Raw genomic sequence first — 13,191 nt, 5'->3', positions numbered from 1 at the left:
GACTGTTGTCTTTTTCATGCCCTTGCTTGTATGTAAAATCTTCTCGTTGGTGCCTTGCTACATGCCTCTCATATCCTACTACGAGCAAAGTTCTCGATGTTGCGAACTTATATGCGTTGTATGATGTTGCGAACTTATGAATCATAAGAATCAATTTTTAGAGTTTTCTGTAAGCTATTGATAGATTCATTAGAGAGTTAAAACTTAGTATCTGGCTGTCATTATAGAGTCTGGAATTATGAAATTTATTCTATTTTACTATAGATATTTTCTTTTTTTATCTTTTGGACCATACTTTTCATTTTAAGCCATCTGGTATTATTTAAGTATAATTTATCGAAATGTGCAGTGAAGGGCAAAAATATAATCGTATATTTAATAATTGATCAAGTATGATGGCCCAAATTCCTGGTTACTGGATTTCTTTTATATTTATTGCATTGTCTTTAGATCTTAAATATATGCAATATAGCAGCTCTCATTAACAATTTGTGATGCAAAACTGTTAAGGAGAAATTTAAATAATATGTGCAAGGAGATTAACTTCTCCGTCAGAGAATCATATTATTTAAACTATCCTTATATTTTGCTGTAAATAACACTGAAATTAGGTTTTACTTTAAAAAATTCAATTTAATGTAATATTACGCTTTCTTTCTTCTATCGTGCGATTTATATTAACTTCGGTAAATAATTGGTTGGCGTAAATTAACCTCATAAAACTAGTTGTGATTTACCGAAAAAATATCAAAAGAGCGGTCACAAAAAAATAATCACGACGATTTTTCCCTAATCTCATATCCAAGATTTTAAGCGTAGAAGTATTTTTCAACAGAATCCATTTACGTTTAGGGCTTTCTGAGACAATTTAAGGCCCTCAGCTTAAATATGCTCACAATCCGCTGCCTGTAAGTGTATATATCGCCCCAGCTCAATCGGTCGTGTTTCGTCATAATCGCGACTTGTTCTTTGCCACTTTGATTAATAACTCAAAACAACAATGCTATATTCCTATACATTTTTAAGTTAATATTGAACAATTATTTATAGATTGCATTAAGTTAACCCAAATAACATATACTTATGGCTCAAATATCAATGTCAACTTCGACTAAATGTCTAAGGTAGATTTAAATGCTAAGGATACCGGCAAACTTCTGCTTTTGAACGTTTTACCCTTTTTCACCTCTGCCTTAAAAATGTTAACCCTTTCTAATCCAGAGCTGCTTCTGGGAGAATTTTAATTCCAAGACTTGTCGTTAGAAAAATGTGAAAAACTTTCAACTCAATGATAATTATTGTGGCAGCTACATATTTCTCCATCAAACTTTCCAGAACAAAAGAACACGTATTTTGAATGTTTCCTGAATATAGTTGAACATGTATACTTTTTGATATTAATTAGAAGCAACATTGGGTTGTAACGGGTTAACTCATCCGTGAGGATTATAACTTGTCAGCTCATTTTTTAATTCTAACATTTTAGATGCTCGGATAAATTCACGTATCGATAGTTCAGGAAAATATTGATAAGCATCAACTCCCTATGCCCTTAAACTTTTATGGTTATAGCGTAAGTTTTAAAAAGTATTACGCAATGGAAAATGACCGGTGAAACGGGGATGATGCATCCTCTGAGGCGACATGTGTAATAACCGTGTCACTTTTCCCTTGGCGGTCGTTACGGACCTCACTTGGGCATTCCCAATGCGTATTGACGCATCGAGACGAATGGTATTTCTGGATGTTACGATATGTCCTCAGGGCACATCACTTACATCTTGAGCGATCGGAGCCAGTGACCCACTTTCTCTTATGCTGCAGTGCTGGCAAGCACTGCCAATTGTTTTATTCCTAAGATAAACGAATACTTAGCTATTTTACTCAATATACTTAAGGGAGGCCCGACCAAGTGGCACATTTTAAGAAATTCGTCATGTTTCCTTGTACAAATTTAGGAATGCATTTATCAATAAAGTCTTTTTCATTGCTTAAGAAGCGGTGTGGAAGAATTGATGGATCTAATTGAAAGAAGGCATTGGAAATTTTTCAAAGCTCCAGCATGAAACGCCAGAGTGGTGTTTTGCTTATGAGCGAGTGGTTGGTATTGAATCATAAAGATATTTGAAGCTATTAAATATTTTGGTATATAAACTAATATTTTTGTTGTATTTGGACGATAGCGGTTTTCAATTTTGCCAGTAAGATGTATTGCTGTGCATCAGGAGTTAGCTACCACGCATTTGCTAGTATTTCCTTTCCAAAGAAGAAATTTAATTTGAAGCTATCCCGATGGGCTAATCAATTGGGACGAATCCGAAGGCGTCATTGATTGACATATGCCAGAGAGGTTATGAAATCAGGGTTTTGGTCGTTGTAAAGCTCTGAAATATTCTAGTATGTCCATTGGTATTGCTGTGGATAACTTGTGCTGCCCTATTACGAGTGTATTGACTTAGCTTAAAAGGTATTCTTGAGCAGTAAATCATAAAAATCTTAATGAACCATTTCGCAGTACGTTCCATCAGTGATCTTCTTCCTAATCACTTTTGCTGAGTAGGTACCTATTTTGTCATTATTAAGGTATTAAATGCGCCAATTTATCTACGAGTCTTTTTCATCTCGAAAACAATAACTTTAGCAATTAATTTACAAATATTTTGCTTTTATTCATCAAGCAGTGAGCATTTATCACTTATTTAATTAAATGTTGTGCCACCACATCGAGTAATTAGATACATGAAGACATTATTTTACGTTTCTTTGTAACTAATAAAACCACATTGCCTTTCTGCCGGTGCATTGGGAATTTTTTAAGAGAATACTTTGCATCAGGTTAATTTTTTTAGCTTATTTGCCTCGTTCAAATGTGGATTGCTTGTCAAAATAATTACTTGGTGTTCTCTATAGGCGAAGTGAAGTCTTCTTGTCCGAACCGGTGGTGAAATGAAAAAAAAAAGAATTTCTTTTATACTTAGACTAAATAATCCGAACTTCTTCGAATGTCATAATTTTCGAAATTTTATTCAGCAAACTCAATCGATAAGTTATGTCCTTATACTTTTTCGTAATATGTACTTCGAAAGCTATTTCATAAGTCAGCGAGCATCGTGAAATATGTAGCTACAGATTTTTAGCAGCGCACTCCCTCTCTCATTTTTTTTAAATTTTATGCCTCCTTTATGTAGAAAGGATTTATCACGCAGCAAGCTAGTTGCACCCAAGCTTGAGTTATGGAATTAAAAATGCGGTCTACTTTTAATTAAGTTTAAGTCTATCGTGAAATCTAAGCATCACCACCCCTCGATTACCCTCGAAATTAACTACCTATTTTTCTCGCTAGCCATTTAATATACCTAATGCTAGTAAAGTAGGACGTTTCCTGTTGTTCGAACACGTGATAAAATTCAAATAAGTTGAATTTCTCTGATTCTCAGTCTAAATGGTGCGAATGCTTTTTATACTATGCATACTTTTTTCGGAATATATACTGCGTAAGATAATTTATGTGTAGTGGAACTCGTGAAATATTGAGCTATGAATTTTCAACGGCGCACTAACTCATTCATTTATTTTTTAATTTCATGCCTCCTTCATATAGTAAGGATTTATAATGCGCTGATGCCAGTTGCACCTAATCTTGAGTTATGGAAACAAAAAATGTGGTTTAATTTTAATTAAGTTTGAGTTAAGCGTAGAATCCAAGCATCACTGACGCTACTATTCTCTCCAAGTTCTATAAAGTTTCGAGAGATCGTGATATGAAATTTCACCTGGAGCATCAATTGGCGTCGCTGAAGGATGCCAATGTAATCAACATCACGTGACTTCGCTCCTCTGCTTTGGTATTTTCCAGCTTACTCATTGCGCCTGTATGATTTCATCAAAGTTGGGAAATATTTCGCGCGCACCTGTGCTTGTAGATTAATGACATACCCCTTAATCTCAGTGATGATGCCGCATAGAATTCATAAGACTTGCTCAAATTTTATTGATTACGGCGTGATTACTGCGAGTTTCGCCTGAATTTGGTAATGCTACTTACTCTAACTTAGATCGCTGTTTAGGGAAGTATTGCAACCAGAAAATTAATTGAAAACGTGCTCAACGTAATGGTGTATTTATTATCACCAAATGCAAGTGAATAAAATTTTGTGGAATCGTAAGTCTCAATATACATAATATTTTATCTATGTTTGAGTTAGTTCATCCCAAAAATATCTCACCATTTGAGTAAATGGAAGGTCATTTTTCATTTCTTCATCTAAAATATACTTTTATAAGTTATTATGATGCTTATATAGTAGGATATATTCGAGAAAAATTCAACAAATTGGCTCATCAAATCTTACTGCAACTAACAATACGAACAGAATAAATAACCGAGGTTTGATGTGCAATTATTTACTTAAAAATAACCGGGATAAATTACCCATAGTGCAATATTATTTTATTAGCCTCAGTGATAAGTATTTTAAAATTAATAAATTTATCATGAAAGCACTTTTGTACTTGTAATGGCACTTAGACCATGTATGACGGTAGATAGAAAAACTTTCATTTTTTATAGGAAAAAGCAAAAATTTCGACATGAATGATACTTCCCCCTTATGACTTCCTCCTTATATTCAGATCAATTATACACAGTTTTTATTGAAGTATAATACTGGATATTTTTCTATGCATTTTTCTTCAAGGAATTTTTTTCAGCAAATCTTGGTTTAATTTTTGTTGAATACCCAGGTATTGAATATCAATCGCTTGTCATTACGTGTAAATAAATGCTTTTTCTTTCCATATTTGTTTTTAGCTCCTCCTTTTTAATTTTCATACATATTCAAGGTGTAGAAGTTCCCTTACCAGGCATGCGTTGGATTATTACTGGAATTAAATGCCCTACATATGGTTCTCATTGTAACAAGAGTAGGACTAATATATAAAATAAAATAATCTTCATAACATAGGCAGACTCTGAGTATTATTGATCGAAAGCGATAAATGGGCGTGGATGAATAGTGAACGAAGGTCAGGTGAATGCAGAGCTCAAAGAATGTGATAGATGGAGACTTTATTAGAGTAGCATTGGATATCAATTTCTTGGAACAGCCGCTGTTGCAGATTGATATTGGACGATGGAGAATTGAATTTCTTCGGTGCAACCTGTCAGAAGGTGCACAAGCACAGTTAAAAATGATGCATCGCGTTTTTAATGAAATGATTTTTGAATGAATTGGATGGATGAGGCAGATACTTTGTGGAGATCCATTATGAGATATGAAGTGCAAAGTGTTTCACTTCATATCTCAAATTGATTTTAGGAACAGTTCGACTAGATACAAGTAATATTAGACCAGTTTCATCTAAAATGTAGGCATTAGACAATTATTCCAAGCGTCAAGTTGACACCTAGAGGACGCGACGCAAGGATGTAACTGTTGGTACTCATTACTATTTCTTTATTTTGGTACTTATTATAAATGTGCATTAGAGTTCGCTGTTTTTTCACCTGAATTTCATGCGTTTAGAGTTAATATATCTTAATAATTTATTGCTATATAACAGAGTGCCATTTGAGGAAGTGTTCTTTCCCTTATTCTTTCTATGAATACCTGATATTTTTTCATAAATTCAATCCAGCCTATTAGTTTACCTTACGGAGATGGACTAAAAATGTTAAATCACCAATAAGGAAGAAAATTCATCGGGAAGTTTAAGGAGTGAGTAGGATTCATAGGTATGTGACAGGACTTTTAGCTAATGTAGTGATTGCAAACTTTTTTCCCTTTTGCACATTTTCCCAATGGGAAATTGTTATTCTTGAGGTTAAAATTATGGGCTTCTGATCAAAGAGTCCTCGAAACCTTTCATGGTACTATTATAGCGCTAAATTTGTTAGATTAAAATTCAGCTTCACTGGTAAAAGCTAAGGAGGTATTCCGTAAAGGATCTTAGCGTATAATTAGTCTAATTAGACGCTAATTGAGAAACTTAGAATAAGTACCAAGCCATCTTGTGAAATTCATCAATAAAATCTACGTTTGAAGTGAAAAATAGCTCGTGAAATAGTATTCATTGCCCATTTTGCATCATCTGAAAATTCATATGTTCTTTTGCATAGTTCACTTCTTTCTTTAATATTCAGCTGAATATTTATTTTATTTCTGTAGTTATTACGGGTGCTTATGAATTGTGCAGGCCTTTTTCCAAGATTCTATTTTGTGATTAACTTTATTTTCATTTTGTTGCATTCTTCCTTATTTCCTTTCCTGAATATTGTAATAAGCTGCGCTCTTTACAGTATGTGTTGTTGTTTACAAAATTTCCTAATGACCATGTTTTAGCTCGTTTTGAATTAGATACTTGCTTCTTCTCTCACCGTAAAAGCATCTCTCTTCTGTTAATTATGATTTCACAACTAAAAATAAATTAAATTAAATGAAAATATTTTATTTGAATGGTTATAAATTCTACTTAATATTCATTTTTCCTTCAAACCGTTCATAGAGCTTTACAATAGTTAAGGAAATAATAATGTTATATTAATAAATGAATAACATTATATTAATTTTTTTAAACCTAACCCAACGTTTTGCCATTTGATAATGGCAGGAAAATTAATTAATAAATTAAATAATTGACGGCAAAAATATAAGCGAAAAAGTAATTACAGGCCGAAAGGTTAAGAAAATTAATGTTAGGTACTTACATATTATATTTTTACTCCGAGGTCTAGCCTTCCGGGTGTGCAATAGTGATGGTACGTGGTTCCTGCATCCTGCCAGCAACAAAACGTGGTCGAACTACACAACATGCGTCGACCAGGAGGATCTGAAGGTAACGTCCACTACATTTGACTATATTCCGCTAATTTTGAAACGACGCCTTTCACCTATGATTAATATTGTTTAAATTAATCCAATTTATTTTTCAAACCGTTTTAAACATTCGTAGAAATGTATTTTAAGTATGCATACTAAATTAATTATTGTATAGAAATTTCCTTTTGAGGTAAAAGCTCTATTGATTAGAATTTTAGGTGGATGATAAGTATTATGAACTGTTATTTTATAAAAATATAAATAAGAGCAGACCCTGCAAGAGCATAGATTATGCATAGCTATTATAATTAGAGATGCCTGTGATGCATTTCGACATTTTGAAAGTATACGTAGGTGGTCCTATTCCTCTGTGGAAATTCCTCTACGTGAGTAAGACAGTATTAATTAAATATTTCTATTTTAAATATATTTTACTCGAAAAATTAAGTGACTTTCTCTTCTCTGCTGGATCAGATGGATTCATCTAAAAATCATGTGGGGGAAGAAATATTATAATCTCCCAACCTTTTCGTGTTAAATGAATTTCATGAGCTTTAGAAAGCGCAAATTGCACCAAACAATAATTCAATGTAGACAGGGTGAGCTAAAATACCCTTTGATGTAAATCTCGCTCTGGTTGTTTTTTCCAGGGCTGTTGTTTTCCTCCAATTGAGAGAGAGTGTTTTGGACAATGCTTTCTTGGTTAGTGCAATGATAAACGTTTCAAATCGAAATTGGACGTTTCACCATTCGCTTTGAACATTAATTTCCCTTAAACACCTATATTTCTCTTTTTTAATGATAAATTAATTGTTAAAACAAGCATTATCATCACGAAAATTTTAGGGTGTACACGTTTTCAAACATTATACGTATCTAAAGTATAAAACTTTTGCATTTGAGAATATATTAAGATAAAGTTTTCGAAAATCAGACACAAGAATATTGTTAACAATTTACTGTGTACATCCTCAATATTTCTATATGATTGCATTATTTCAAATAATTATCACACGACGACAAAAATAATTTGATCGAAAGTAACGCGTATTTGAAACACTAAGCATCTAACACTAGGAATCGATATTATATTTGCGTCTCATTGACCAAATTCGAATTTTTTATCCGTATAAATTACTTATTAAACATATATAAGCAATAAAAAGCTTTCATTACTGAGGGCTTCAATTTCTATTGGCCAATCTTATAGCTTCCATTTCTATCACTCATTGATTCAGCCAAAGGTTGATTAGGTGGAGTGGATAGTTTTAGATAGCAAAGGAAAGAGAAACTAAAATTACACATCACAAAAAACAACATCTTTTAGCTAATAGATTGATCACAATCTTTATTAAAACAGGCCTGATGGAGAAAAAAAGAGAAAATTGCGTTCCAAAGTAACCATTGGTTTGCGACGGATCACATCAAACCTAAAAAAAAACTTTTGGTACTTTACGTCTAAAAAGTTTTTGCCAACATATAAGACGCCCATCGAGGGTTAAATGTAAAATGGATTGCTTTGGGATGCCCCAAGGTTTGGTAGACGTGACCTTTTGGTTAATAATCAAACGCTATGCTAATTATTATGGCATGCTCCTCAGATTCAACCTACATATTGATTTACTGAGTGAGTTGCAATTTTTAAGCGATATGTTTCAATAGTGCTCATTATACCCGTCACCTGGCAATATAAATTTTTTTTTAGAGAGTAGCGATCTCTTCTCCATTTGCAAGGAAAAGAGAAGAATACACTCCGAAGAAAGTATCGGCTCGCGATAGGTCGCCTTAGAACAAAAAACCTTTCGTACTTAATATTTTAAACATTCTCGCCAACGAAGGCGACGCCCATCGACGTTAAAAAGTGAAATGAATTTTTTTATACCCAAATGTTAGGTAAGCGTGACCCATCAGTAAATCGCCTAATGCTCTACCAAATGTTACGTTATACTCCTCTGATTCAACCTGCTGATTGAGTGACTAAGTGAATTTCAAGTTTTTTGTGATGTGTCTCAATAACGCGCGTTACATCTACATCTAATGCCGAACACCCTGCGAGCCACTTAGGAGGTGTTCGGCAGGGGGTCATCAATCACCAGCATGCAGCATGCGAAGATTCCCACATGCACTCCATACGGTCCAAAACAGTAACGCATACCAACAATTTTACTACCACATGCTGTTAGAAATAATAATGAAATTACGTGAATTAAGTATTATATAAGTTAGTAGACTACACTACAAGCCATCTAATCCATTAGTGAGTTCTAACGCTGTCGTTAAAATCTCTTTTGATCGCAAAAAAAACACATTCTGAATCTCTCTGTTCAACAGTCTCTCTCTCTTATTGTTTTTACATGATCTGATCTTCCGTAGGATGTTGGCGTTCGTAAAATATGGCTGACTTCGTTAGAAAAGACACTACTCTTGAATTTATCTAAAACGTTTCGTGAGAAGGAGTTATTTGTGTCACCTGGCAATGAATTTTTAAAGGAGAGAGAAATCTCTCCGGATGGTATATTCTCCAATTGCTGCTCTAATTTCTCCTTTCTCTCTTTCTCTTTTCAGCTGCGCAACCTGGCAAACACTATCTACACTGTCGGCTACATGGTGTCCCTTGGAGCGCTGCTCTTATCTCTTGCGATATTTTTCCACTTCAAGTAAGTAAACGCGCGGGCCACTCGATCCACACGGATGGCGATTGGATCTGAAACGGCACCTCTCAAAGTAGTGGCGAGAAAAATGAAATAAAAAAACACTATCGCTTCGATTCCGGGAGGTGCGTGCACTCGAGAAAAAAAAACAGAATCGGCGCGCGAGAGAATCCTTCCGCCATCAAACGGGGATAATGTAAACGGAAACTCGTGGGAGCGCACAGGCCGTCGTAAATCCTTCCATGACGCCGCTAGTGGAGTTTGGAAATGCATCATTGTGCATCGACACCTTGGGCTCGGAAAAGTAGTGATCTCAGGGCTTTATTAAAGTGGTATCCTGAAAAGTGCAGTGAACGTTGGGTGCATATCCACCGTCAAAATATTCTCGCAAATTTGGAAGGGGTTGCCACTCAAAACATTTCTTCCTACCACAATATTATTGAATTTTTATTGCACTTATAGTCATGAATACGTATTTTTTTCAATATTAATATTTATTTTTCATTTTTAAATGGGTCTATATTCCTGTACACGTATTTTTAGTCTTCTGTATTTATTTCTAAAGTAGGAGCAGTGTCGCATATGAGAGAAATAGAAATTTTTACGTAAATAACTTATGTGTGGGCTGTCTAAAATTGTTTCTTCGAAATATCAAAAAATATACTTATAAATTTTAAAATAAAAATTTAATCCTATTCATAGATTGAATCTCGCATAAAATTTAATTTAGGATTTTTTAAACTTTCACCATTAGAAACTAAAAGGACATGCCACAAATCAATTTAATATTGCATTTTAATCAAAGCCTTATGAATGAGGCAAAATATGTTGGGTGGAGGGATGTATGGAATTTGATGTTTCAAGGCTTATTTTTGGAGAAATTTTGAAAAAATCCAAATGCGCATAGATCGCAAAATTTAATTCGCAAAACAGTTGTCTGGTGTGAAGTTGGGGATGGATGTACCGAAAGTTTGATCGAAACTGTGGTACTGTGAGTCATTTTTATAGTCGAATCGAGACAACAGACCGACATATTTTATTTAATCACTCGCTCCTTCTTTCATGCTTCTAAAATCATAGCTTGCGCAACAATCTGTTGAACATCAGCCTTGTTACCATCGTCTAAAGTTGTCCTTATGGTCTCGATGTAAAAAACGAGTCGTGTAAAAGCCTAGCCTTACAGGGTTTTTTACCAAGGTTTACGTTGACATTGCGTGTTCCACCTGGTGATGTCTGATTATTATTCATTCGTCAAGTGCAAGAGTAAAGTCAGAGGAATCGATGCATGTCTAGTAAATTGTAAGGTAATTTCAATGGTAAAGTAAAAACAAAATTGCAATTTCTCAGATGCTAAATAAGGGTTCATATTAATGTTTACAGTTTTTTGTAATGCCTTGGTCTTGATAACGAATTGTGTAATGTTGTTTTTTATTTTAGTTTAGTTACCTCATTTAGTTTTTTCTATGAAAACTAGATAAAAAGTGCCATTTCATCTGGTCCTATATTGTAAACCTTCTTTTACCAATTTTCGATAACTAAATAAAATTTTCCAAAAGTTTGAAAAGGCAGTAAATTGCAATTTTGACCTAGCCATTAATTAATTATTTATTTCTTCCTCAGATCACTGTCGTGTACCAGGATACAAATTCATAAGAATTTGTTCGTGTCCCTTGCCCTCAACAACGCCCTTTGGCTGATATGGTACGAAGAAATTATCGACAACCCGGATTTGTTAGCTCAGAATGGAGTAAGTTACTATATTTTGCGTAGTTACTATTTTAAAAAATCAATCCAAAGTAATATACGGGCCTTTATATTTGTTACCAGAGATTATTGCTTCTACCAAAGCCTACCTTGGCCCGGAAATCGCGGCGTATAATTTTGTGACAGGCTTGATTTCAGAATTAACTTGCCATCTAAATTAATTCTGAAGTCTATTTTTGTCAAACTATATTATTTGTGCTTTAATTCTCTTTTTAAAATTCTTATTCAAATAAGTGCTCACCTATTATGTAATAAATCGCTTAAATGGCATAGATTTAATGTGTGGTTGTTACCAGCATGTATAACGACTGGCTTACTGGAACTTAATGCCTTACTTGAGGGTGTCAATTAATACATATCTTCCATCAGAATATTTTGCAGCTAGACTTTTTAGGTTTGCATTCGGGTGAGTTATTCCATCTCCGACGTTTCGGCAACTTATTCTACTACATTCTTGAAACATCTTGAAACATCGTTGCAGGCCGTGTCAGAGATATACGTACATTCTACTTCTGCATATAGAATATAATAAAATTTGACAAGTGTCGCACAAAAACCACCCAACCATATGAGAAACCTAATGACAAGATCGCAGCACCCTGTGAACCTTGTGGTACAATTTCGAGACCTCTTAAAATTTTGATTAGGAATTGTTTAAAAAAATGAATACCTCTTACTAAAGAATTTTATCGACGTTCGAGCTTTACCACGGTAAGGTAAGTATAAAACGTTTTTCTTAAGTAAGTATAAAACGTTTAAGTATAAACGTAATTTTTCAGGCAACTCATGTACTCATGGATATTAACAATAGTTAAAGGCAAATAAATTTTAGAAAAAGAATAAGGAACCTAATTTTCATCAATTAATTTCTTAGAAAATGTGGACAAATTATCCATTTTAATCAAGGATTTCCTCGGATACATGATTTTCGAGAGAAAGGCTTGATTTCGCGCGATTTGACTTGAAAAAAAATGCAATATTAGTTTCCTACGTAACATTTCTCATCTTTTCGTTTTAAATCCTTCCACTTCTTTTCCACCTATCATATTTCATGTCTGCTTCTTTTATTTGCCTAAACAAATTAGTTGTGATAATTCTATTTCCTTCTCCTTCTTTTAATAATCGCAGCGCCGCCATCGATTTTTGGTGGCCACTTTTTGAACTTATTTCCGTAATTTATTTTAAACGAAAGATAGCTATAGAATTTAGCGTTTTGACAATTTTTCTCTGGGCTTTAGAAGATATTAGAGAGGTCGGTTCTATATCTTTTTGTCTATATCTATAACTTTTGGTCGTATCTCGGTTCGTTTACCGTAAACATTTGTATGAGTGAGCCTGTCAGCCAGTTAGTGGTCGAACGTGGGTTTTATAGAATATGGCGCTTTTCATGTTTATTGCTACCTCTGAAATGGCGATGTGTCTCTGAAGCCAGTCAAGGACAAATATTTAATCGTGTGAAAAACTCTTAAGTGTATCACGCGATGATATACGGCTACTTAGCTACCATTGTGCCACTTATATTTTTATTATTTGATTATAATTTGATGGAAGTTAAAAAGATTATGAACCGGACTAGCTTACGCCCTCAAGTCGTGAGGTGTATTCCGCTACTAAACCTTCCTGACGCAGCACCATCGTAGATATTATCCTGCTCGAGTATATGCTCTGCGTGTGCTCTTGAATGACGAGATCGCCGGAAAGTTTTTGATGTATTTTTTTCTGATATGCGTGTAAGCCGCTTACCCAGCGTACATCGGCGTGGGCAGCCGCTTACACAAACAAATTACATCCCCGTATGGATTTATCATTTGAGAGTGGGATTTTTTTTCGCGGAAGGAAATGTTTTGCTGGCATATTTTTCCTGGAACACCGGTATTATCTTTAGTTATCGTGTATATTTTGGAGTTGATCTTTGAAGAGATAGTTCCCCGCCGTTTTTGGTGGCTTCACCATCTTGG

General features: G+C 34.3%; 1 protein-coding gene across 6 annotated transcripts in view; it reads left to right on the top strand.

The window, feature by feature from the left end:
• The window catches only part of LOC124163718 (calcitonin gene-related peptide type 1 receptor-like), a 510,985-nt gene that overhangs the window by 444,784 nt on the left and 53,010 nt on the right, over nt 1-13,191 (top strand). For all 6 annotated transcript variants that reach the window (XM_046540792.1, XM_046540791.1, XM_046540787.1 and 3 more), the window contains 3 exons: nt 6,728-6,834; nt 9,384-9,475; nt 11,090-11,216. In XM_046540792.1, the coding sequence (XP_046396748.1) occupies nt 6,728-6,834; nt 9,384-9,475; nt 11,090-11,216 (326 nt within the window). The remainder of the gene's footprint in view (nt 1-6,727; nt 6,835-9,383; nt 9,476-11,089; nt 11,217-13,191) is intronic.

This window comes from Ischnura elegans, chromosome 8, assembly GCF_921293095.1.
Source record: "Ischnura elegans chromosome 8, ioIscEleg1.1, whole genome shotgun sequence".
Classification (NCBI taxonomy): Eukaryota; Metazoa; Arthropoda; class Insecta; order Odonata; family Coenagrionidae; genus Ischnura; species Ischnura elegans.
Note: the sequence above shows the minus strand (reverse complement) of the source record. Positions and strands in the feature narration are given on the sequence as shown.